The 22,984-nt window shown below is 34.7% G+C and overlaps 2 protein-coding genes across 3 annotated transcripts; one reads left to right on the plus strand and one right to left on the minus strand.

The window, feature by feature from the left end:
- Positions 1 to 864: 864 nt before the first annotated feature.
- On the plus strand, positions 865 to 14,382 carry LOC132156367 (Golgi integral membrane protein 4-like). Of its 2 annotated transcripts, XM_059565343.1 has the most exons (16): positions 866 to 1,415; positions 4,166 to 4,240; positions 4,523 to 4,572; positions 4,800 to 4,853; positions 4,991 to 5,141; positions 5,354 to 5,436; positions 6,175 to 6,258; positions 8,831 to 8,971; positions 9,075 to 9,314; positions 10,290 to 10,555; positions 11,419 to 11,495; positions 11,883 to 11,947; positions 12,489 to 12,677; positions 12,892 to 12,960; positions 13,051 to 13,137; positions 14,183 to 14,382. In XM_059565343.1, the coding sequence occupies exons 1-16, from the start codon at positions 1,229 to 1,231 to the stop codon at positions 14,324 to 14,326; spliced, it is 1,962 nt and encodes a 653-aa protein (XP_059421326.1). In that variant the 5' UTR covers positions 866 to 1,228; the 3' UTR covers positions 14,327 to 14,382. The 2 variants fall into 2 exon arrangements, with proteins under 2 accessions (XP_059421327.1, XP_059421326.1); XM_059565344.1 differs by lacking the exon at positions 6,175 to 6,258 and having other exon boundaries at positions 865 to 1,415.
- Positions 14,383 to 16,908: 2,526 nt separating this feature from the next.
- Positions 16,909 to 21,661, minus strand: LOC132156369 (uncharacterized). The gene is made up of 7 exons (XM_059565346.1): positions 21,524 to 21,661; positions 20,453 to 20,579; positions 20,250 to 20,343; positions 20,022 to 20,149; positions 19,476 to 19,618; positions 18,512 to 18,709; positions 16,909 to 17,210 (listed from the first exon to the last, which is right to left on the minus strand). The coding sequence occupies exons 1-7, from the start codon at positions 21,532 to 21,534 to the stop codon at positions 17,099 to 17,101; spliced, it is 813 nt and encodes a 270-aa protein (XP_059421329.1). The 5' UTR covers positions 21,535 to 21,661; the 3' UTR covers positions 16,909 to 17,098.
- Between the last annotated feature and the right edge of the window lie 1,323 nt (positions 21,662 to 22,984).

Below are 22,984 nucleotides of genomic sequence, written 5' to 3' on the forward strand. Positions count from 1 at the left end.
CAGTTGAAGTGAACAAAAGTTCCCCAGCAAATTTCCCTCTTGCTGCGTTTGTCTAAACAGCAAAAGCGTTGTTTTATTCTTGGGGATAACACTTCTGGAGACAGTTTCAATGTCTGTAACTGGGCATGGTCTTGAAAGTTTAAAAAAAGCTGTTTTAAAGGGCTGCAAAACCAGTTTTATTAGGAAGTTAGTTAATAATTAATTAGCCAGCTACACTGTATATATATATATATATATATATATATATATATATATATATATATATATATATATATATATATATATATATATATATATATATATATATATAAAGTAATTACCTTATCTATATTATATATGTATAAACCACATTTTCAGCAGTCATTGCTCCAGTCTTCAGTGATTTGTTTGTGAAAACTTATTCATTTTTCTGTGAATCATCGATGAATAGAAAAATCTAAATGAAAGCAATTATTTGAAACTGAAACCTTTTGTAACATTATGAAAATGTCTTGCTGTCAAATTAATGCCTCCTTTTTGAATAAAAGTATTCACTTATTTAAAAATAGAGTTGGTGTTCCAAAGTTAATGCCATTTTTATGATTATTTTTACAGTTTAAAATAACAGAATATATATATATATATATATATATATATATATATATATATATATATATATATATATATATATATATATATATATATATATATATATATATATATATATTAGCAACATTTCCTTGCCTGTTCTGGACATTTTTGGAGACGTTCTCACACGCACGCCCCTCCCATCAGAGCAAATCTATTTTGATTGACACGAACCTAAACCAATCGTAGCAATTTAATGTTTGTGAGGGGCGGGAGTTCCTTTAGGATGATTCGCTGTCGCAGCTCTACGTGACACGTAACTAAAGGTGCGATTAGGCCTCTCTAAACTTCTTTTAATTAATAAAAAGACAGTTTTTCATTATGTAGGAAACTTAACAGGGCTTAACAGGGACTAAGCAAGACGAACGACTACAACCGGATTCATTACTTTTTTAATCTGCTGCTCAATCTGTTTTTGGAAAACTTGGCGTAACGTGAGACTTATGTAAACATTTCAAACATAATAGTCGCAAGAGAAACTGTGCTGCAATTATAATGTTTCACGCGGAATCTGGCAGAGGATGGAGCTTTTTCTGTACTGAAGAGTGAAGAGAAAATCATTCCCGGGAAAGTTTCTGTGGAATCCGGGAGAGGAGGGAACATGGGCAACGGCGCGTGCTCCAGGAAGCAGAAGAAGATTTCCCAGTCTCTGTTACTGGTCACAGTGGTGTTTGGGATGATCTACGGTGGGATGTTTTCCTATGAGATGCACAAACAGCTGAAGAGGACAGAAGAGATGGCCGTGAAATACCAGCAGCACCAGGAGTCTCTTTCAGCTCAGCTTCAAGGTAAAAACACACGTCGCGCGATGACGTCACGACGCAAGCAACATTCTGTGAAACATTGAAAAAGCGACCTTAAGAAACTTTTTATCTTATTTATTTATTTGTTTTAACTGTTAGTCACCGTCCTGTTGGTCCTTTGATTGTGGCGTTGTGGTTAAAGCTCCAGAGAGGTCATCAAAAGTTGTAGGATTCAGTCACATAAAGGAATGTAACATGATAGATGTTTTGAATAAACATTAACTGAATTTCTCACTTTTCTGCAAGTTTTAAGACCCAGTCATGAAAATAGAATGTTGCCTACTGGTTAAGAAAGGCTCTTAAAAACGTTTGTAGGTTAAAATCATATAAAATTCCACTGTTGTTTAAAAGGTTGGGATCAGTAAGTTTTTTTTTATGTTTTTTTTTTCTTGTTCATCATGGTTGCATTTATTTGACCAAACATAAACGTAAAATTGTGAAATATATTATTACCATTAAAAATAATGGTTTTCTATTTTACTATGCTTTAAAATACCATTTATTCCTCTGATGCAAAGCGGTATTTTCATCATTACACCATTCTTCAGTGTCACATGATCCTTCAGACATCATTCTAATATTCTGATTTAATAACAGTGTTGGAAACAGTTTTGCTGCTTAATATTTTTTTAGAACCTGTGATGCTTTTTTCATGGATTCTTTGATGAATAAAGTTAAAAAGAACAGCATTGATTTAAAATAGAAATCTTATCTAGCAATAGTTTTAATAAATTTAACATCCTTATTGAATAAAATCATCAATTTCTTTCCAAAATAAATAAATTGTTGGGCAGGTGTTGAATATTGGTTAAAGATAATCAAATGATTGTGAGTTCAAACAATTTAATTTACATTGATGAAGTTTGCAATCCTTTTCATGCAAATCAAACTTTGTTTTGATGCAAATCCATCTTTGCCACAATTCACACAGTGAGATGTATTTGCAACTGATCAAGTGGTCTGATATACCCTGAAATCATGTATTGAAATCCCAGAAATGTTAGCTTGTCTCTGTGTGTAGCTACAGCATTGATTCCCTGCAGGCAGCTTCCGCTGTAGATGCTCATTTTTATGCAAAACATTATGTTGGCAACCAGCTTGTTTCAACCTGTGCCTAATTTCACAGTCTTTCATTCTATTGTCCCACAGAGATGGGCTTCATTGTTTGCCCTCACTTCCAAGCTCAATATGATTGCTGCTGAAAGGGCAAGAAGAAATGGCCTTTGTTTATAGATCAAAAGTAGATCTATGTTAAACTGTTGGTGATTAAACTACAGTTTTGTTGCTTTCCCATGTGGACCTTGACAAAAATAAATATATTTAAATGCACAGAGCTCAACAATAAGATTTTTACAAGAAATATAATAAAAAAATAAAATTGTTAATAAAACAATTAAAAATATAAAAATAAAACAGCCATTTAAAATAAATGTTATAAATTAACATTAAATTGTTTTATTTATATGGTTCAGATTTTTGTCTTTATCAACAAATGTTATTAATAAATATTTTTAGAAAATAGTTGTTTTTATAAAATAATTAGTTTTTATTGAACTTCCTGTGGGAAGAGATTTAGGTTTTAAGTATTTAATTTTAGAGTTATTATATAATTAATTATAATAGTCATTTTTAATTAATTGTTCCATATTTATATAGTTCATATTTGTCTTGCCAGCAACATATGAACAATATAAATAATAAAAAAAGTTTGTTACAGATGTTTATTATGGGCTTTGGGACATTAAATCTTTAGTCGAAGAACAGGTCTCTTATGTCCTGAGCATGAATGATGTGCTGTCCATTGCACAAGTGATTTTATTGTACAACTAGGAGGTCTTATGTTGAGACTGTGTTTGACAGTCATCTGTGATTACTGGCTTGGAGTCATAATCACTGCACAGCCTCTTTAATCAGTATAATTAGTACTTGATGTGCCAGTAATGTAATGATGATTGTAATGGGAGGATACAAGACCAGACACAAGGGTCAGAGGATGCAGACCACGTCTTCACTGTAATAGAGTAGTTCAAGAAACAACCTACACTGCTGGACTAACATAAATAATGAGAGGGAAAGTTCAGTCAGGCTTTATTTCCTGTGGCATCTCAGATTTTGAAGGAGGGCTGCTGTGCACATTCACATCTCATGTTACATTTAAAATGAGAGCAGCAGGGGCAACCTTTCATTCTGATGCCATTAGTGAGAAATCAAGAGGGTCGGATGTGGCACTCAACGGGTCAGTGGATCACACAGTGGGAAAAATCTTCAGAAATAGCTCAGCTCAAGCCTGTGGTTCTGCAAAAGCTTCTGGTTGATGTGTGGGGTTTATGCATGATCAATGCATGATTTTCTGCATTGATCTGCATGATTCTTACTAAAATGTGAATCACGATTTGTCTTTCTCCATGGGATTTGAGATCAAGATCCTCTCACATGATTCTAATTTTTATCCAAAACATTTATTGCACTCAGGACTTTCAGTTACAATAAAGCTGATTTTGAGGTGAATGAGTGTTACATAACCAGTGCTTTGATTGCTGTTTCTGCACTGATTTAGAGGGGATGAATTTAGAGATTCAACTTCTCGTCAAACCTTAAAACGCATTAAAACCCTGAACAGTGTTGCTAAAAAGTTGCCTCTTTGAATCTCTAAGGATGCACTTTTACTCTGAAGTCGGGCTGGATGTCAGTATACCAGAACCAAATCTATTTTTCTCTCACTTTCTTCCTCTCAGTTGTGTACGAGCATCGTTCCAGGTTGGAGAAATCTCTTCAGAAGGAGCGTCTGGAGCATAAAAAATCCAAAGACGGCAAGTTTGTTTGTGATGTATGACAAACTCAGTGACTAACAGATGAAAAGGGAAATCATGAAGTGTAATGAAATCCTGTAGCTTGCATGATGGATAAACTGGGGCAGCCCAAAGCTGCTTTGTTATGCCAAGTGTCACGTTAAGAGGATCCTAAGAGCATTTGGAAACTTTTATGGCAAACTGAAAATGCATGACTGCAGTAGGAATAAAATAACATGCGATAGCATAAACAGTATTGCATTGGACTCTGCTGTAATACTTGCTTTTGCTTTTTCCTCACAGATTATCTTGTGTATAAAATAGAGGCTCAGCAGTCTCTCAGCAAAGAAAAGGTTTGTTGTTTAGAGATCTACAGCATAAAGGATGGAGTAAAAACTTGAGTTGTGAAATGCAGGAGAAGCTTTGCCCTGAAGTCAAATGCTCATCTGGTTGTTTGTATGAGAATGACTCCTATGTTTCTCAGATATCACGGCCTGTGGCTCTCTAGCATGGTATTTAGATGCACAATGATGCTGTGCATACAAAATAACCAGGTCTGTTTGTATTTGGTTGTTTACAGCAAGATTCCGGCGTCAGGTTTAATTCTCTGCATTCCCAGCATCAGATTTTGAAGGTCAGTGGGAAAAACACATCTACATGCTTGCTTTCAAAAATAATGGTTTGTGATGTACTGTAAAATATGCATGTATCTTCTTCCCACAGCAAACACAAATAATTCACTGTTGTGTGTGTGTGTGTGTTTACCATCAGAACCAGCACGACGAACTAAAAAAGCAGTTTTATGAGATACAAGAGCAACATCAGCTGCAAGAAGATGAACACAACAAGGCATTAGATGAACATAAACAGAGGCTCGATGAGCTTCATCAGACTAAAGAGTCAGAGATTTCCAAGCTCAAAGGTATTACGTTCCCACCATCTTTCTCATAGCAGTCACAAAGCAACACCCTTGCATCCGTCAACTAAAAGAGTCACGGTGGTGTGTTTTGCACAGGCAAGAAATGTGCATCTCTGTGCATCCCACAGTCATTTATGCCACCTACTGTAGTCTGTATGGTGGAGTTACCAGCTGTGGTCATTTCAGCTGACTCTATTTTCTCTTTTCTCCTCCAGAGAATATATTTAACTTACGTGAGGAGAACAAGCAGCTGAGAAAAGCTCATCAGGAAGTCTATGTGCAGCTCCAGGACACCAGGGTAATGCCGAAAAGCACTATGGGTTTTGTTTTATACTAGCACAATGCTTCAGCTTGAAAGTAAAAGCAACATATTTTTAGAACAATAGTACAAAATATGTGTTATGGTTGTAAGTCTAATTAAGCCATTGGTGCCTTTTGCCACAGATGAATAGGATAATCTTGTGAAGTCACGATATGTCTGATATAGAAGCTGTAAAATTCACCAAAAATAAATACAAATAAAATAAAAGAAAGATAAATATGAAGATTAGAAAATATATTTTGCATTAAGAAACTGAATTCTTTTTAAAAGCTATTTGAATTTTTAAAAAATGTTTAACGTCATTTAACGTTTATTTGTTTAAAATATTTTGAATTAAATCAGTACAACAGATGTTACAATGATGTAATTGTTACTGTGCTTATAATTACAATACATTACAAATTAGGCAGCAATTGTGCTTAATTGTTATGATTATGAAATAATTCCTCATTGCAAAAAATCCTACTTTTTTTTTTCTTTATGCAAAATATATATATGCATATATTTTTCTTTAGATTTTTTGGTGAAATTACCCGCAAATGTTTTGACAATTTTGCATGAAATTCACCCGATTAGAATTTATATTTACCCATGACATGATCCTTGGTTTCTTGATCCATCTTGTTGCACTTCAGTTGCATTATCCATACTTGCATTCAGTTTGATTGTCCTGAAAGCTTCTATCTGTGTTGCCTGTGATGCTCCTTTTTGTAGCAACAGCACAAGAACTTAAAATCTACCCACGACCAACTTGTGTTGACCCTGGAGGACCACAAGAGTGCGCTGGCTGCAGCCCAGGTCAGGGTGTGTGTGTTTGTTGTGCATGCATCCTACTGACTGATGAATCATTGAGCAGAGCATATCCTGTGGGAAATACAAGTCTAGTTTCACACAGCTCATGTAAGCAGCTTGCAAATGGCATGTATTTATTTCTGCACCATATTAGCAGGTTCCAGTAGTCACACCGTGTCTGTGTGTGTAAGCAAAGCAACGCTGTGTATCAGACTTGTAAATGAAAGTAGCATTTCAGGACTGACCTTATTTTTGCTGCACAACATAAATATTTGCTAAACTTAGCAGAAAATATGGTGAACATGAGCTGTAAACCTACTTATCAGCATGATCCTTTGCAATATTTTACACTTTAATAATTACGGTTATAGATGCCCCCGGTTATATATGTATACTAAGTCTACATAAAAATAGACAAAAATACAATTGTTTGCATGCTTTGTATGGTGAAATTTAATTATTACTGAAGCTCAGAAAGTGTGAAATATTGTATTTTTTTTTTTTTGTAAAAACAAACACAAAATAATTTTATTATTTTAACAAAATCATTTTATTCATATTATTTTAGTGTCATTACGATGCTATTATAGTTTTAAGAAATATTTTTTATTAATATACACTTTTTATATCAATTTTCATTTTAATGTTTTATTCATTTTGTTAATTTGTGCCATTCTAGTAGTTTTATATATATATATATATATATATATATATATATACATTTTTATTTCAGATTTAGTTTAGTTATTTTAGTTTTATTTATTCATTTTTTGGCTGGAGTCATGAGTTTGTACCGTCCCTATCCAAAAACACCAATAACTAAATAAATATGATAGTGAAAATGTAAATTCAAGATAGTGGACAAAGTAAATTAAATGAAATTACTTTGTATGCATGTATTTTAATTTATTAATTAATTCCTTTACACAGTATTTGTGTGTGCTGTGCATCTTCATGCTTAACAACATAAACCAAACTCCTTTGGCATTTACTGTAAGATGCAACAATTAAGTTGCATTTCCTATGTAATTTGCTTGAGAAATGTTATTTGTATGCCTTGGTCTATGAGGTTCCTTGGCATTTAGGATAGGCAGCAAGGCAACTCACTAGGTTTTGATGCAGAGCTAATATTTTAACCCAGAAATTATTTTATTTTCTGCATAGTATTGCATATCAATTATGCATCAAAAATGTTAGACTGCAGTGCACTTGCTTGAGCTGTGTCAAACAGGCCTAAGCCTGCATTTCAAGTCCAGTTCCTTTCCACAAGGCCATAATGATCTCTTGCATACTCTCTCTTTCCTTCACTTGCTCTACAGAACTTCTTACCCTGGTTTAATATGCAAAAATGTGCATGACTCTGATAAGCAATACATGCTGTACTTCCTGTTTACTCGCTCTGTCTCTACGGCTTTGTGAAACAGATGTAGAGATGCTTGCTAATTAGGACTGTCACTATCTGCTTTCTCAGGATGATTGGAAAGGATGCTGGGAGGAAGTGGGTTTAGCGTGTTTGTGTTTGCACTTGTTCTCTTTTCAAACTCACACATTCCGAGAGTTATTTTCCTTCCATATGCTTCCAGCAGCTGCCTTTCAACCAGAAAAGAAAAAACTGGTACCCAAGTGAAGGAGAAGTGGGAGGAAAAAGGTTTGGTTAGGATTGAGGCTATTTGGGTATGAATTGAGGATGATAAAACATTAGTATGGTTTAAAAGAATATTGTTTTGACCATACACTAGCACTGTTTGAATAACAGATCCAAATTTTTAGTTGTTACTTCCTGTGTAGCTCTTCCCTCTAATTGGTTTTTGCATCTATTCAAATTTTGCATTTTGAATTGGTGCAATTTTGAAGCGAGCAAAAAACAAAAAAAAAGTTAATGTAAAGAAAAAATACACACACACACACACAATATATATATTTCTTTTTTGTTTCGATTAAATAAAAATGTAAAAATTAATACAAAAAAACTATTTAATGCTTTTGAACACCATATATATTTTAAATAAAAGTTTCTATAAATATTAAATAAATGCATGAATTAAAAAACAAAAATTGGTTTTGTAGTATTTGTTCCATTAAATACATTTTGCTTAAACTTTAAATTATATGCTTTTTAACTCACTGTTGTATAAACATTAAACGATTAAATAGGTATTAAATATTAAATTAAAATTAAAACCAAGTAGTTTTTTAGTATTTGTTTTAAATTAAATAAAGTTTGTTGTCAGTTCTAAAAATATACTTTTGAACACATTTGATTGAAAACATTTTAAATGTTAATATAAATATTAAATGATTAGATATGTAAATAAATTTCAGGCCACTACATGTAGTTCAAGTAGAAGAAGTAATTATTTATATAGATTGCTTTGGCTTTCATTCTGTTCTTTGGTGTTTTTCACTAATAATGGTCTTTAATATCTCTTTCTCTTCTGCCTTTTGTCAGGTTCTTGATTTCAGCTTGCTGTGTTTGTGTCCTGTTTCAGCTCACCTCCAAACGTTTCAGCAGTGTATATGAAGCTGTCATTCTAATGTGATATTTTGTACTAATGTGGTTGTTCTCCATGTGTTCCAGGTTCAGGTGGATGAATATAAACAGCTGAAGGAAACGCTCAATAAAATGCCCAGTTTGAGACATGAATCTGCTCATATGGTCCAGCCGGTCCAGAACAGGAATGCAGAGGAGCCCCATCAACACCAAGAGGCTCAGCCAGAGGTGTTGAAGCTGTTTACCCATCATACATTCAAAATGTATTCTTTTTTTGTTTCTTTTCAAACCACTCATGTCACTGAGGTCTGTCTTATGTGGATATCGTCAGGCGGAGAAGCATGATGAGGTTCAGAAGCCTCAGTCGCAGCACAGGGAGGAGGATGGAGAAATGGGAGGAGCTGAAGAGAGGAGGAGAGAGCTGGCAGAGGAGGAGATGGAGCAGGCCGGGCAGCCACAGAAACTGGAGGAGGAGTTTGATGTGGCACATATTGAAGCAGAGGAGGAGGAGCCACAGGCCAACCAACCAGATGAGAACGCGCTGGAGAGGGAGCAACATCACGGTCATGAGGTCAGAACTCTTCCAAACACAAACTTTAGTGCCCAAAAATAGGGCCCATTTGGCTAAAGTTGTTCTTTTTTGATTTTTGCCAAATTTCAAAAGGGGGAAAAATAGGAGAAAAAACCCCCCAAGAAACATTTGTTTATATTTATTTTAAATAAAAAACTTTATTTTTTTACCTTTTTTCAATTAACTGCAAAGGCAAAATAATGCTTTTTATTGTAAAGTTGTTTTATTTTTATTATAATATTATTATTATTATTATTTTTCACATTTATGGGGAAATTTTCACTTTAAACATAAATTTTTTAATTTATTTTTATATTTAGATTTTAATATAATGCAATGTTAACTTTCGGCTGACAGTCCTCAGTCAAGTTAGATTTTTTGAGTTTTGTCTCTTTATGTAAAATGAATGTTAGACAGGTTACAAATAAACTAGTGTGCCTACATAACCTTTTCAAAAGTTTGGGGTCTGAAAGATTTTGTAGTAAGTTTTTGAAAGATAAGCTCACCAGAGCAGCATTTATTTGATCATTACGATAATTAAAAAAATCTGTTTTCTGTTTTAATAGATTTTAAACTGTAATTTATCCCAGCAATGCAAATCTGAATTACTCCAGTCTTCAGTGTCACAGGATCCTTCAGAAATCATTCTTATATGCTGATTTGCTTTAAGAAATATATTTTTTCCAAAAGGTTGGCAGCCAAATAATGCTGTTTTGTAAGATATCTTATTTTCAACTAAATTTGAAAGGCAAAAAATTATAATACTTATAAATGCATTTATTCTGTGATGAGAAGTACCACTAGAAAGCAGTTCAATATCATCATTTCATGCAATATTTGTGTGCGCTATATGTTTTTGTGCTTACTATGAATGCTGAGTTGTCATCTTAAACAATCATCCATTCATGCGTTGTCCTCCAACTCGATCTGCATTCTGTTTGCTTCTCAGTGTAAGCTCTTCAGTTTTTCCCCCAGGTGGCGCCAGCTGAGGCTCATGTGCAGCACGTGCAGGTGGAGCGCGAGAAGTCAGCATATGAACAGCAGCAGGAGCAGCAGCGTCTGGCTGCACATCTGGAGGAGGAGCGCAGACAGCTGCACCTGCATCAGGAGGCCCTGAAGAAACAGCAGCTGCAGCAGCAGAAGGAGAAAGAGGAGAAGCTGGGTCTGCAGAGAGAGAAAGAGGAACAGCACAACAGAGAAGCCGATCTCAAAGAGCAACAACTCCAGCAAGAAATGCTTCGGTCAGAGACCCTTCCTTGAGTAAAGCAGTTAGGAACTGATTTTAAAAAGTGAATTCTATTAGGAATATTTAAATGAAGCAAGAAGCTATGAGAGATTGTTTGTTGTAGTTTGTTGTAAATTTTACCACAGTTTAAGAGTTGTGGGCATCAAATCACTGAAATGGTTGCGATAACAATGGTTGGTGTCTTAAAATTTCAAACCATTTTTGTGAATATCAAATAATATGGGTGAAATAATGTTCCATTGTCTTTTCAGTGCAACAAATATATTTATGTAAAAATTAACATATTTATTCCAACCTGTACTTATATAACATAATAAATATCATATTTTAAATAGTTTGAAACTTCTTGCTGACAAATGGGTAAAACCTAGTGGTTTGAAGGATAGTAGCAAAGACTGGAAAATATATAAGATTACAGTTAATTAGTTTTTGGTGGCTGCACTGTGGTCCTTAAATAGAGTCTTTTAATGTCAAATAATGATTCTTGTTCTATATGAACTAAACTGAATGTCATTTAGTGGGAGTCTTCAGTAAATCACGGTAGAATTTTTTTTTGCTCAGAAAAAAAACTAAACCGAACACATTCTAGTGTACGAAAAAATATTTAAGCTGGATTTTTTATTTTTTTTAATGTTTTGGTGCTTGAAAACTTTGATCCAAATGGGTAATAATAAATGAAAATCAGTAAAAAAAAATTTTTTTTTTTTTTTTTTTTTTTTTTTTTTTTTACAAAAAACTACTAGCAAGCATCTTTCTGCATTCATTGGTTGTGTGTATTACTGTTCTTTTCACAGTGATCTAAACTAGGAAACTCTAACGGTTTATTTTATAAATCCTTTTATTTTCTGTATTTATCAGGGAAAAGGCACAGTATGAAAACATGGATGCTGATATAGTCCAGGGAGAAGAAGAGCCACAGATAGCTGAGGAGAAAGGTGACAGCTGATGTGCTTTTACATCGTAGCAGTGCTACTTTTTCTTTTACTCTGGTACAGTTTTATTGGCTTTGCATTATATGTGAAAATTCTGAAATTGAGATTTATACATCATCCGAAGGCTGAATAAATAAGCTTTCCATTGTATGGTTGTCCAAATGAAGTACTTATCAATGCACATTACTGATCAAAAATTTAGTTTTTATATATTTACGGTAGGAAATGTACAAAATATCTCCATGGAACATGATCTTTACTTAATGTCCTAATGATTTTTAGCATAAAAGAGAAATCTATAATTTTGACCCATACAATGTATTTTTAGCTATTGCTACAAATATACCCCAGCGACTTAAGACATATTTTTCATTTCTCTGTCATTTGTAGAGGTGAATGTGCACCATGAGGAGGCGAGGCCAGATGAAGCAGACCATGTTCATCATGAAGATGAGGTGTGTTGCCTTATGTTATTATAAAAACATGTACATGCACCAGTATAAACAAGGCTAGGTTTACTGTATAAACTATGTACTATGTATAAACAAATTTTTCAAGGACCTTGATACAAACACTGATAAAATTTTTTTATATATATAAATTTTTATATATATTTTATATATATATATATATATATATATATATGGCCTTTGCAGGTGTTTTGAGTTAATTAGCTGTTTAGAGTGTGGCGCCAGGTGTCTTCAATATTGAACCTTTTCACAATATTCTAATTTTCTGAGATACTGAATTTGGGATTTTCCTTAGTTGTCATTTATAATCATCAAAATTAAAAGAAGTAAACATTTGAAATATATCAGTCTGTGTGTAATGAATGAATATAATATACAAGTTTCACTTTTTGAATGGAATTAGTGAAATAAATCAACTTTTTGATGATATTCTAATTATATGAACAGCACCTGTATATATATTTCAAAAAATATATTTGTTTTAACCCCGTGTCTGTGCAATGATGATAAATATCTTTTGTTATAGCAACCTGTAGAAGCAGAAGTTGATCCGGCGCATGACCCCAACAACCAGGGCGAGGATGAGTTTGAGGAGGCGGAGCATCAGCAGCCCCATGAGGAAGAGAAGGAAGAAGAGGTGGCACCCGTTGGCCACCCTGACATGCACCTGGCCGTAGAGAATCAGCACCAGCCGCCCGCCGAAGAACAGCCGGTGGTAAGTGACCGAGTATTTGCAGCTGGTGTTTCCAAACCAGTAGACATGTTTAAAATGCATTTGGTGCAGTAATGTGATTTGTCTGTGGCTGAAGACACAAAAAAGTAACCGAGTATACATTGATTTAGTTTGAGAATTTCCTGTTGTTGACTTCTGTTGGTTATTTATTGTGCAACTGAGAAATTCTGAAATGGATTTTGTGTGTTTTGTGCAGATGGCTGGAAACCCAGACCAACAGGAAGATGCTCTGGATGAGCAGTACCAGGAGGATGGAGATGATGAGGTCGGATAACAAGTGCTAATGCACACACAGTCCTAAAACAAATTAAGAATTGTTATTTGTTGTCTAACTGTGATGGCTTTCTTTCTCCAGGCTCAGGATGAGCTGGTAGATAATCAGAAGCGTGAGGCAGTGCGGGAGGAAGAGGGAGACCCGTATAATGAGGAGAATGGAGAACAGGTATAAAAGTCAAGTGAAGTCAGCTCACCTTTATTTATATAGCGCTTTATACAATACTGTTTTAGTTCAGTATAACAAATCTTTAATATTTGTATTTAATATTTCTTCTTTGTACCTTTATTCAGGTCAGTAAGATTTTTTTTTTTTTTAGCAATTTTTTTTTTTCTGCAAGGATGCTTTAAATTGATTAAAATATATATTCGCAGTGTCAAAATGTGAACATTCAATTCATCAAAGATTCCTAAAAGAAACATATTTTCACACAAATATTAAGCATCACGAGACTTTCAACATTGACAATAATCAGAAATGTTTCTTGAGCTGCAAATCAGCATATTAGAATGATTTACACTGAAGTGAAAAATTAAGTATTGCATCACAGAAATAAATTACATTTTACACAAATATATTGAAATCTAAGTTTTTTTTTTTAATTATAATAATACTTCACAATATTACTGTTTTTACTGTATTGTGAGCAAATAAATGCAGCCTTGATGAGCATAAGATACTTCTTTCGAAAAACATTCAAAATTCTTACCAACCCCAATGTTTTAAACAGTAGCACATATATATAAAATAGATTAAATACATAACCGTTTAACTTTTTTTGACAAGAAACCGTTGTTTCAAAGACAAAGAGTTTATGGTTACTGTAATGTGTCATGGATAGTTGTGTAGTGCTTACGTCTGTACGTTTTCACTTCTTCTTTTGTACAATCTGCCGCAGTAACTGTAGACTGTTGGGTGAGTCAGATCGATTGCAGCGTCCTCAACGGTGTCCAGTTACTGCCATGAGTCCAGCTTCACTTTAAACACCCCTCCTCCATTTTCACCTCATCTCTTAGATTCAGGGAATGTTTATCCACATCTGTGCACTTTTAAATGGAAAGGTCACCCAATATTAAAAATGTGTCATCATTTACTCCTTCTCATGTTGGACTAAACCAATCCCTTTTTTTTTCTCTATGAAACAGAAATTTAAGTGGTTAGTAGCAAGCAACCATGTTTGAATATTTTTGTTTCTGTTTGTTTGTCTGTACAGGAACAGGCCAGAGACCAGGATGTAGTGGTGAAGCAGGATAATCAGGCTGCTCAACATCCCAATGAGGAGAACTACGAAGAAGAAGAAGAGGAGGAGGAAGGAGGCAACGGTGATAAACCACCCAATAGTAGGGCAGAAATGTGAGATGATTGAAAGCAAGGACAGCCAATCGCTGCTACCTGTTTGGATTGGGTTTCCCACCCTGTCTTCTTAAATATTGTATAACTGTTGGGTTGTTCTGATGAATAGGAAATGGGTTTCACTTCTGGTCTTTGAGACACTGAAACTGAGATGCACAAAAATGCCCAACCATTTACAGACCAAATGCTCTGCCTTTACTGTCTGTCATTTCTAGTTAGTATGTTTAATTGCTCATGTTTGATTTCTTCGACTGGACAACAGATCAGATTCCAACCACCAGAAAGTCTTTGCCAAGTGCCTTATTTGATCAGTCGTGCTCCACATTCAAGATATATTCCATTTTTGAAATTAAACAGCCTTATTTTAGTAGTTAAGACTTATTCTGATGGACTGGCAGCAGTCACCAATCAGCATTGAATCCTCTCCTGGCCCTACCCAAACATGTGGTGCTAATTCATCCATCTTATCGATGAATAATGCAGGATGGGTTTGGCAAGATGCTTGGGTCAACAGGAATGTTTACTAGTAATTCAAGCCGATAACTGTAGCTGTCGAAAGCTCAAGTTTTTAAAAGTTACTATATGTGCTTATTTACCTTAATTGGATTATACGCTACCTAGATGGGAACCAAAATCATTCAGTTTAATACTGATTTTCATCTGCTTTTCACTAAGTGCCTCAGAGAGTATATTATACTTTGTCCAATGTCTCCATTATGGAAACACATTTTTATCTTTTTTTTTTGAACCTGTCAACTACTATTCTAGTATAAACTAGTACTAGTATTCTACATGCTAATGAACGGGGCCCATAAGTCTTATTGTCACTGACACAACATCAGACAGCAGAGAAATGAACGGTATATTGGAAATGAGAATTGGTGAGACATAATATTCACATGTAGATCTAGAATATGTGGCGAGTAAACAAAATTGCTGGATTAATTTACTCAAAATGATTTGTTCTGAATGTATGCTAAATCACTGCAATACTGAACATTTTTATTTATTTTGTCTTGTTCGTATATACTTAGTTTTATATAATTGAAATAATCTTTTGTCACTTTCTTTTTATTTTCCAGGACGCATAGAATTTTTAGATTTATTAGTTGATGTACTGTAATATTGCTTAAAGCAGCTTTCCTGTTAAGTGTTCAGCTTTAATACTTTATATTTAAAATGAATATCTATACGTGTATAGACCCCCCTCCAAAGTTTTGTAAAAGTCAAATATAACCATTCTGAGAAATATTTTTGTGCTGTTTTTTTTGATAAAGGAAAAGTGAGCGGAATAAAAATGGGTGGATTTAATGCTCATCCTCTTTTAATCATGCCCAAAGTCTGGCATGTTTTGATGTTTGGTGACCTTGAGCAGAGGGGAAAAATCTCTTAGTCTAACAGAAATGTAAAGATAAAAGTAAAATTACACTGCTGTCATCCTGCAGTTCCTGGAAGGCTGATGATGAGAAGCTGCAGTGACGGAGAGGGAACATATAGACCCAGTTCTTCAGTCAGTCAGAAGAACGAGAGCTCCTGATGAATAGTACATCAAAACTGTTTTCTGCTTCTCATTCTTCATAAAAAGTACTAAATTGGTTGTATTTCGTGTAGCCTGCATGTGTCCGAATTGTTATGGACCTGATTAGTGTGTGTGTTTGTATTTTATATATATATATATATATATATATATATAGAAAGATAGATGCAGATATGCGTGCATATAGATTATGCAGCTGTAAAGAGTCTTTTCGGAAACGCTGGGGAAACAATGCTCTCTATAGGGAAGCAGTGGTTTGCTGACAAACAAAGCCACTTCACAGTTGTAATAATCTGTATAATTTTGTCAGATCTGTCATTCCTCTGCTATTCGCTTTCCCGCACACACAGTCTCCTCGGCTCGGGTTTCAGCAGTGCTGAAATTGACACCAAAATTAAAACAAAACACTGAAGCTTATATGAATTACTGAAAGGATGAGCTGAATTTCACAGGACAAAGGCTAATGAATGTGTATAAACATAATAAATAAATCAATTTTACATCAAATATTACTCAAGACGATCAAGATGCTGTAACATCATTTTAAATTCAGTTTGGATGGCAACTTTTTCCAGTGCTAACTGGGTGAAAATAGGAAGTAAATCCCACACTGAAATTGGTTTAATGTTTATGTAGGCCATTCTGTTTGCCGTCATGTCAGGTTTTTGACGGCAGCTTGATCTGCATATTTGTCCTATTTTAAGTCAATTTGACATCATCAGTTCTGTCTGCCGCTAACAGTGTCACATGACTGTATCTGATTTAATCTTTGTGCTCCTTCTTTCACACCATGTCAGCCGGGCATCAAGCAATACCACCCAAGAAAGGACTCGTCTTTCAAAACAGTCCTCAGGACAAGTTTGCACTTAACAAAGCTCAAGGTTGGCATGTCATTGAGAAACCAAATAGCCTGAATTACCTGCAGCAGACATGCTTTGACCTTGAACACACCTAAATACAATAACAGAGCTGTTAGTGTGTTTGATAATAGTCTTTTCTCATTTATATCTTGGCTGCTGCTGTCCAAAGTCAAAATCAGGTTTATTTGGAGTTCATGAATTGTGAAAATGTGAAGTAAAAGTACAAAAATAGCTTTATTAAGTCGTATAAATGTAGTTTTAACAGCTTAATAGAGTTTGGGAGTTTACAGAGCTAGAAGTGCATTTTTAGAGCTTTCGAGTTCATTCTGATGGTACAGTACACTGGATTCAGATCTTGGCTTCAGGTTCTGTTGCATCCTCAGAGAATGGTACAAAATCTGGACGCTGCTGGTGAAGAGAGAGGCATGGAATCCTCCTGTAGCTTTGGGATGCCATCCAGAACTTGGAGTTTTGGCAAACAGGAGAACACACTGCAGAGGAAACGTGTCTCAAGATTAGACTCAGACTTAAGACAGACACAAGTGCATTCAATTATTCTCTTGACTCTCTTTAAACACTTGGAACGATCTATCACATCTTTGGTCAGCACTTTTGTTTGTAAATTATATCTTCAGGCATATTAACTTGGAACATAATGTGATTTTTGGAGACAGACTGTATGGCTTTTTAAATTAATTAAAAGCTGTAATTAGCTGATTAGTTTTAATCAATCTTCTTTTTTGACAGCAAGTTATTAAAAGCTCAGTGGTGTTCTATATACCTCTGTGAAAAAAAGTGCACTTAATTGAATTGAATGTACACTTGTAAAGCACTTCAAATCTTAAAAGTATATTTTTAAAAAACTACTTTTCGATAGTATAATCATTAAATAAAAGGCCACTTAAGTATATGTAGTGAACACTTTTATGATTGTTTCTTTACATACTTAAAATGATACTTCACCCAAAAATGGGAATCATTATTTTCTTTCTTGTGTGAGACATAATTTTTTTTTTTGAAGAATGTTGGTAACCAAACAATAACTGGTAGCTATTGACTTAACATAGTTGGGGGGAAATACTATGGAAGCCAAAGGTTACCAACAGCTGTTTGGCTGCCAACATTCTTCACAACATCTTATTTTGTTCCATAAGGAAAGAAATTCAAACAGTTTTGGAACAACATTTCATTTTTGGATTAACTATTTCTTTAAGTACGCAAGTCAAATGAAAAGTTTTACTTAAATCATGTTTTAATCATACTCTTACTGTTCTTTAAAGCACTTATTTTGACTAACTAAAGCACATAGTAATTATAAATGTACCAAACTGCAACTTCATAATTACAAATGTATAATTAAAATATACATTTAAATACATGACATACAAGTTTCAATAGTAATAACAATGTATATTTTACTTTACTATAAATGCTTGTCAGTACGAGTAAGTTCGACAGTACATTTCTTAGCATATTTCCAAGACAATAGAAGAAATTATGAAATTAAATAAAAAAAATCCTACTTAAGTTGGGTCATTCTCAAGTTCAGCTAATTGCATTTAATATAAAATTGTATTATAATTATTGCAATTATTTATTTGCACATATCATATAATTATACTCATTTAATTGCAAATTAATGAAAATAAGTGTCTGAAAACTACATTAAGTTCGCTCTTAAGTTTATTATTTAAATATATATATATATATATATATATATATATGTTTCTGTAGTAAGTAAGGGTAAGGGTATAACTAGAAGTAACATAATTTAGCTCTTTATTCCTCTCACCGTGAGCGGTAGTCCTCCAGAAACTGGCAGGGGTTGCGTTTGAGGGTCAGAGATCGGAGCGGTGTGCTCCTCAGGAGGGACAGTTCGCCCAGAGAGGAAATACTGTTTTCAGACAGGCACAAGTGCTGGATCTCAGGAACCTTTGGCAGCTTACGAATGGACGTCAAGTTGTTCCGGTGAAGATTCAGGATTTTACATCTATAACAAATGCACATTCTCAATCATTCTCAAGTGCTGTGAGTAACTGTAATGTTCCACAGAGTTCTACTTATACACTGGCCCCAAAATTGATGCTTAAAATTGTATGAATGTCATTGCACTAGATGACAAAACAGTAAAGCAAGCAGGATAAATGTATAATTATCTAGTGTCTAAATAGAAACTGCAATCACAAGTCTCGTTTAGCATGGCAACACCTAATTAAGACATTTTATTTTTCATATTTAGTTTTCCCAGAAAAAGGCACTTCATTCCAGAAATTGTGTCCTGAATATCTGTAGGACAAAAAAAAAGAGCAAACTTCCTGCAATTTTACATTTCCCCCCAAAACTTCACAGAAGCACAAATAATTGGAAAATCTGCCATGCTAAATTAATCTTCTATCAGTAAGACCCATATTCCAATAAAATAATGTGATTAAGGCTGTTTTTAAAGCTGAGTTTGATGCTTGTACATAATTAACAGTTTCCTTTGTACTGTAAAATAAACTCGTCATATGAGATTACAGCACGCAGCTAAAGTTGCGTTACATGTATTTTTACACAGCCATACACGTACTGTTACAAAACAATCAATGCAATATGACAGGACAGCCTCCATAGAAGGATCAAGAGGGAATTTGTGTTATATGTTTTATGTTATATTGTTATAACACACTTACACTGTCAGCAGCGTTTAGAATGAAACTCGTGCACTAAAATGAAAACATCTGTCAGTTGTCATCGTGTAGAAGTTAGTTTGCTACCTTGGCAGTCTGACAGAGCTGAGATCTCTCAGTGCGTTATCCACCAGCTGCAGACGCTCCACCCGGATCAGTCTCCTTAGGATACGGATGAAGTTCTCCAGCTGGTACGGATCTCCTAAGTCCTGATAAGACAAGTTCAGCACCTGGGGTCACAGAGACAGAACCGTAAAAGCATTACGAAGATAACCAGCTGGTTGAAAATAACTGTTTTATATATATTTTACAATGTAATTTATTCCTGTGATGCAAAGCTGTATTTTCAGCATCATTATTCCAGTCTTCAGTGTCACATGATCCTTCAGAAATCATTGCAGAGATGTTGCAACAGTATATAGTGATATTCTCAATATTACCAAGAAAACAGGATACAGGTTTAACCACTGATAAGCTACTACTAAATATTGTAGAAGCTTCTGTAAAGTTGCTTTGCAACGATTTGTATCGTAAAAAGTGTTATACTAATAAACTTGAATTGAATAATACATTTCTTAAAAAAAGATAAATAGATAGATAGATCGATAGATAGATAGATGATTGCTGTCTCACCGCGCAGTTCTCCCAGTTCTCCTGGAGTCTCTCCTCCCATTTCTGTCCTTCATCCTCCCTCCTCTTCCTCCTGCCTCCTCTGAGAAATATATCTTCACTGTTAATAGACAGCTCGACTTCAGCAGGACCTGTTTGATGACATCACTGATGAGTGGCCAGAGACTGTATCTTGGTCACACTGAGAAATATATATATATAATAGAAGGGTGACCCCGAATGACCTCTCACCCTCTCTGACCCTGGGGCAGGCGAGCTGGTCTCCACGGACATCATGCTCCTCTAGCCAGTGCCACGAGGCAAACCTAAACCGGCCGGACGGCAGCTGCATGGAACAAACACAATGACAGCATTCAGTGTTCGTACAGACACGTGAGCTGTCAATCAAACCACACATGATGCTTCGCAATTATACTGAGTTTGAATTGACTTACTGGAGTGGCAACAATGCCCGAGTCTGGAGTCAGTTCCACAGAGAAAGGAGTGTGTGTGTCGCCTAACTCAGAGTAGTGTGAGTGTGACTTCGGAAGACTTTCACTGCTGGTGTTCACTCCAGAGGAACTAGATTGAGAGAGACCGAAGACATTAACTAACATTACAGAGGCCTAATGCTTAACGGATCAGATCACGGGACATATACATTCAAATCTGATGTATTTTAATCACAGTTTGAATATATTTCTAGCTATGAGTCTATTTATAATAAAAGTGTAATGAACAAATTTCAATACATTTGCACGAATAGAGTCCTTGGGAAAATCCTTGTTTGTGTCTCAAAACCTAGTGAGCTGACTATTTAGAAGGCATTTTGGGAATAAGGAGCGTGTATCATATTACATGAAAATCTAATATGATTGTAAAATTTAGGCTGTTAACCATTTAATACTGCACGCATCTACGCTGCCCGAGTGTGCTGCCTATGTAGGGCGCTCAGCAGGTTTTGAGACAGAGTTTGTGTGTAACGCGAGCCTGCGCGTCCTTACATCCGCTGGGCTGAGGTTCTGGTGTGGTTTACCTTGAACTCTGCACCCTGATCCGGATTAAAGTCACCCACGACACCCGAGCACACCGGCACATTATATCGGAACATTTTAGAATTTGTGCCCACATCTTAACGCTAGTAGTGGTTATTGATTATATAGCTAGTATGTGTTGTGAAACTGCTGCATGTAAATGCACATTGTTTTTTTACTTAGCAAGTAATTACAATAATATGTAGTAGTTGTAAAAGTAATCGTTTATATAATGTCTAATAACTGTAACAATATCATAATAATACATTTTTAGTCCATGAATAAATTAGCCCTAAAGGTCGATCTTCATGTAGTAGCCTATTAATCTTCATTCCAGTGATAATTCCAATGAATTATGCAGAAAAGTATATACGCTGTCTTCCAAAGACGATTAATAAGGAGACACATCTAAATTAAAAGCCATAACGAGTAACGTTACGCGTAAATAATAATACGTAAATGCGTTTCATATTAGGTCAAAACTTTTCCTACCTTTCGGACATGTCCGTTGGTTCTGACAAATCCCTTTGGCATTTCACACGCAGTGAAGTGAATTATTTACAAGGAATATAGCGCGGTTTACCAGTGATGCTGGATGAATAAAGTGAGACAGGTGAGTGTGAGCTCTGCGCATGCGCGATTCGGCGTCGGTTTCACTGATCTGAGGTCAGTCAGGGCGTCAGGTTGCACTTCAGTGACTTTTGGGAAATGCAGTATAGCAGTAAAATGTTAATGTAGCTGTTTCCATTTTATGCTGTATTTTTCATTGTACATGCTAAGGCTGGTTGCATAAAAGGCTTTGAATAGTCTTAAAGTTAGTCATCTATTTTTTTTTATTTTTTATTTAAGAGTGGTCATAACTTTTTTGAAACGTTTACATTAAAAAGCAGCTTGGTCTAACTTGAATCTGAAAAATAAGACTTCTTACCCCTTACCTAACTGCTAGTTGGTCAAACTTGATCTTAAGACATCGTCTTAACATAGTGGCTAGGTTTATGCAACTAGCCCCAGGCTTTGTGAGAGAGACAATTTTGTACTTTTGAAAAGGTACACACAGGACCATTTAAATAAACTGAAATATATAAATGATTGAATAAATAAAATAACAAACTAGAATGCGCGCGCACACGTTATTTAAATTACTGCATTATATTGTATGTAGTTTAATAAAAAATAAATAAGCCTATGATAATGATATACTGTAGCCTAAAGAATAAAGCTAAACATATTTTAATTAAGAAAAAAATATTGATTCTATGGTTTCTAGAATTCAACCAATAAATTAAATATTTAGTGACTAGTATCGGTGTTATATATCCCCAATCATGCTTTTTTTTTTTTTTTTTTACAGAATACAGATAAAAACATTAAAATGTTTACAATTTTATATAAGTATTTGCATTTTTTTGTTTTAATGCTTACATTTTTCTAGAAAAACTAAATTAGCAGCAACTAATAAAGGAGCTAATTTTTCACAAAAGGCCAAACAAACCAACCAATCAAAGAAAGTTATTTGTATTTTTTGTATTATTATTTATTTGCCGAAGTTTACTCTATTCCACAGGTTAAGATAAATGTTGTGTTTCAGAAATGAACCGCACAAAACTCCAGCTTCAGTTAAGCAGGTCTTGGCGGTGGTTATTAATCAACAGACAAAGCATCAACTAGTTTCTGTAGAAATGAAACAGTTGTTCTTATCATTGCTCGGTTTGAACACTGCTTTGAGCATCTTCTCATGCTTTGAGACACATATAATCTGACTGACATTTATCATGCAAAATAGAGCACCAGACACGTTTTGAATGTTGCAAACCTTATTCAGTATGCATTTTGCCTTTACATTAACTTCCTATGACATTAATTTGACTGTTTCCATCGAGTGCATCTGTTGTCAGTAAAGTCTGTCTTTGAGGTGCACAATTCTAGTCTTCAAAAGAAGTTATTTTCAACATC

The sequence above is a fragment of the Carassius carassius genome, chromosome 13 (genome assembly GCF_963082965.1).
Source record: "Carassius carassius chromosome 13, fCarCar2.1, whole genome shotgun sequence".
NCBI lineage: Eukaryota > Metazoa > Chordata > Actinopteri > Cypriniformes > Cyprinidae > Carassius > Carassius carassius.

Excerpts from the sequence above, each read along its gene's own strand:
- LOC132156367 (XM_059565343.1), top strand. The coding sequence starts at position 1,229 with ATGGGCAACGGCGCGTGCTCCAGGAAGCAGAAGAAGATTTCCCAGTCT. Across the intron at positions 12,678-12,891 it reads CCGCCGAAGAACAGCCGGTG|ATGGCTGGAAACCCAGACCA; the intron begins GTAAGTGACCGA and ends TGTTTTGTGCAG. Across the intron at positions 13,138-14,182 it reads ATGAGGAGAATGGAGAACAG|GAACAGGCCAGAGACCAGGA; the intron begins GTATAAAAGTCA and ends TTGTCTGTACAG.
- LOC132156369 (XM_059565346.1), bottom strand. Across the intron at positions 20,344-20,452 it reads CGGGCATTGTTGCCACTCCA|CTGCCGTCCGGCCGGTTTAG; the intron begins GTAAGTCAATTC and ends TGTTCCATGCAG. Across the intron at positions 20,150-20,249 it reads CTGCCCCAGGGTCAGAGAGG|GTCCTGCTGAAGTCGAGCTG; the intron begins GTGAGAGGTCAT and ends GTCATCAAACAG.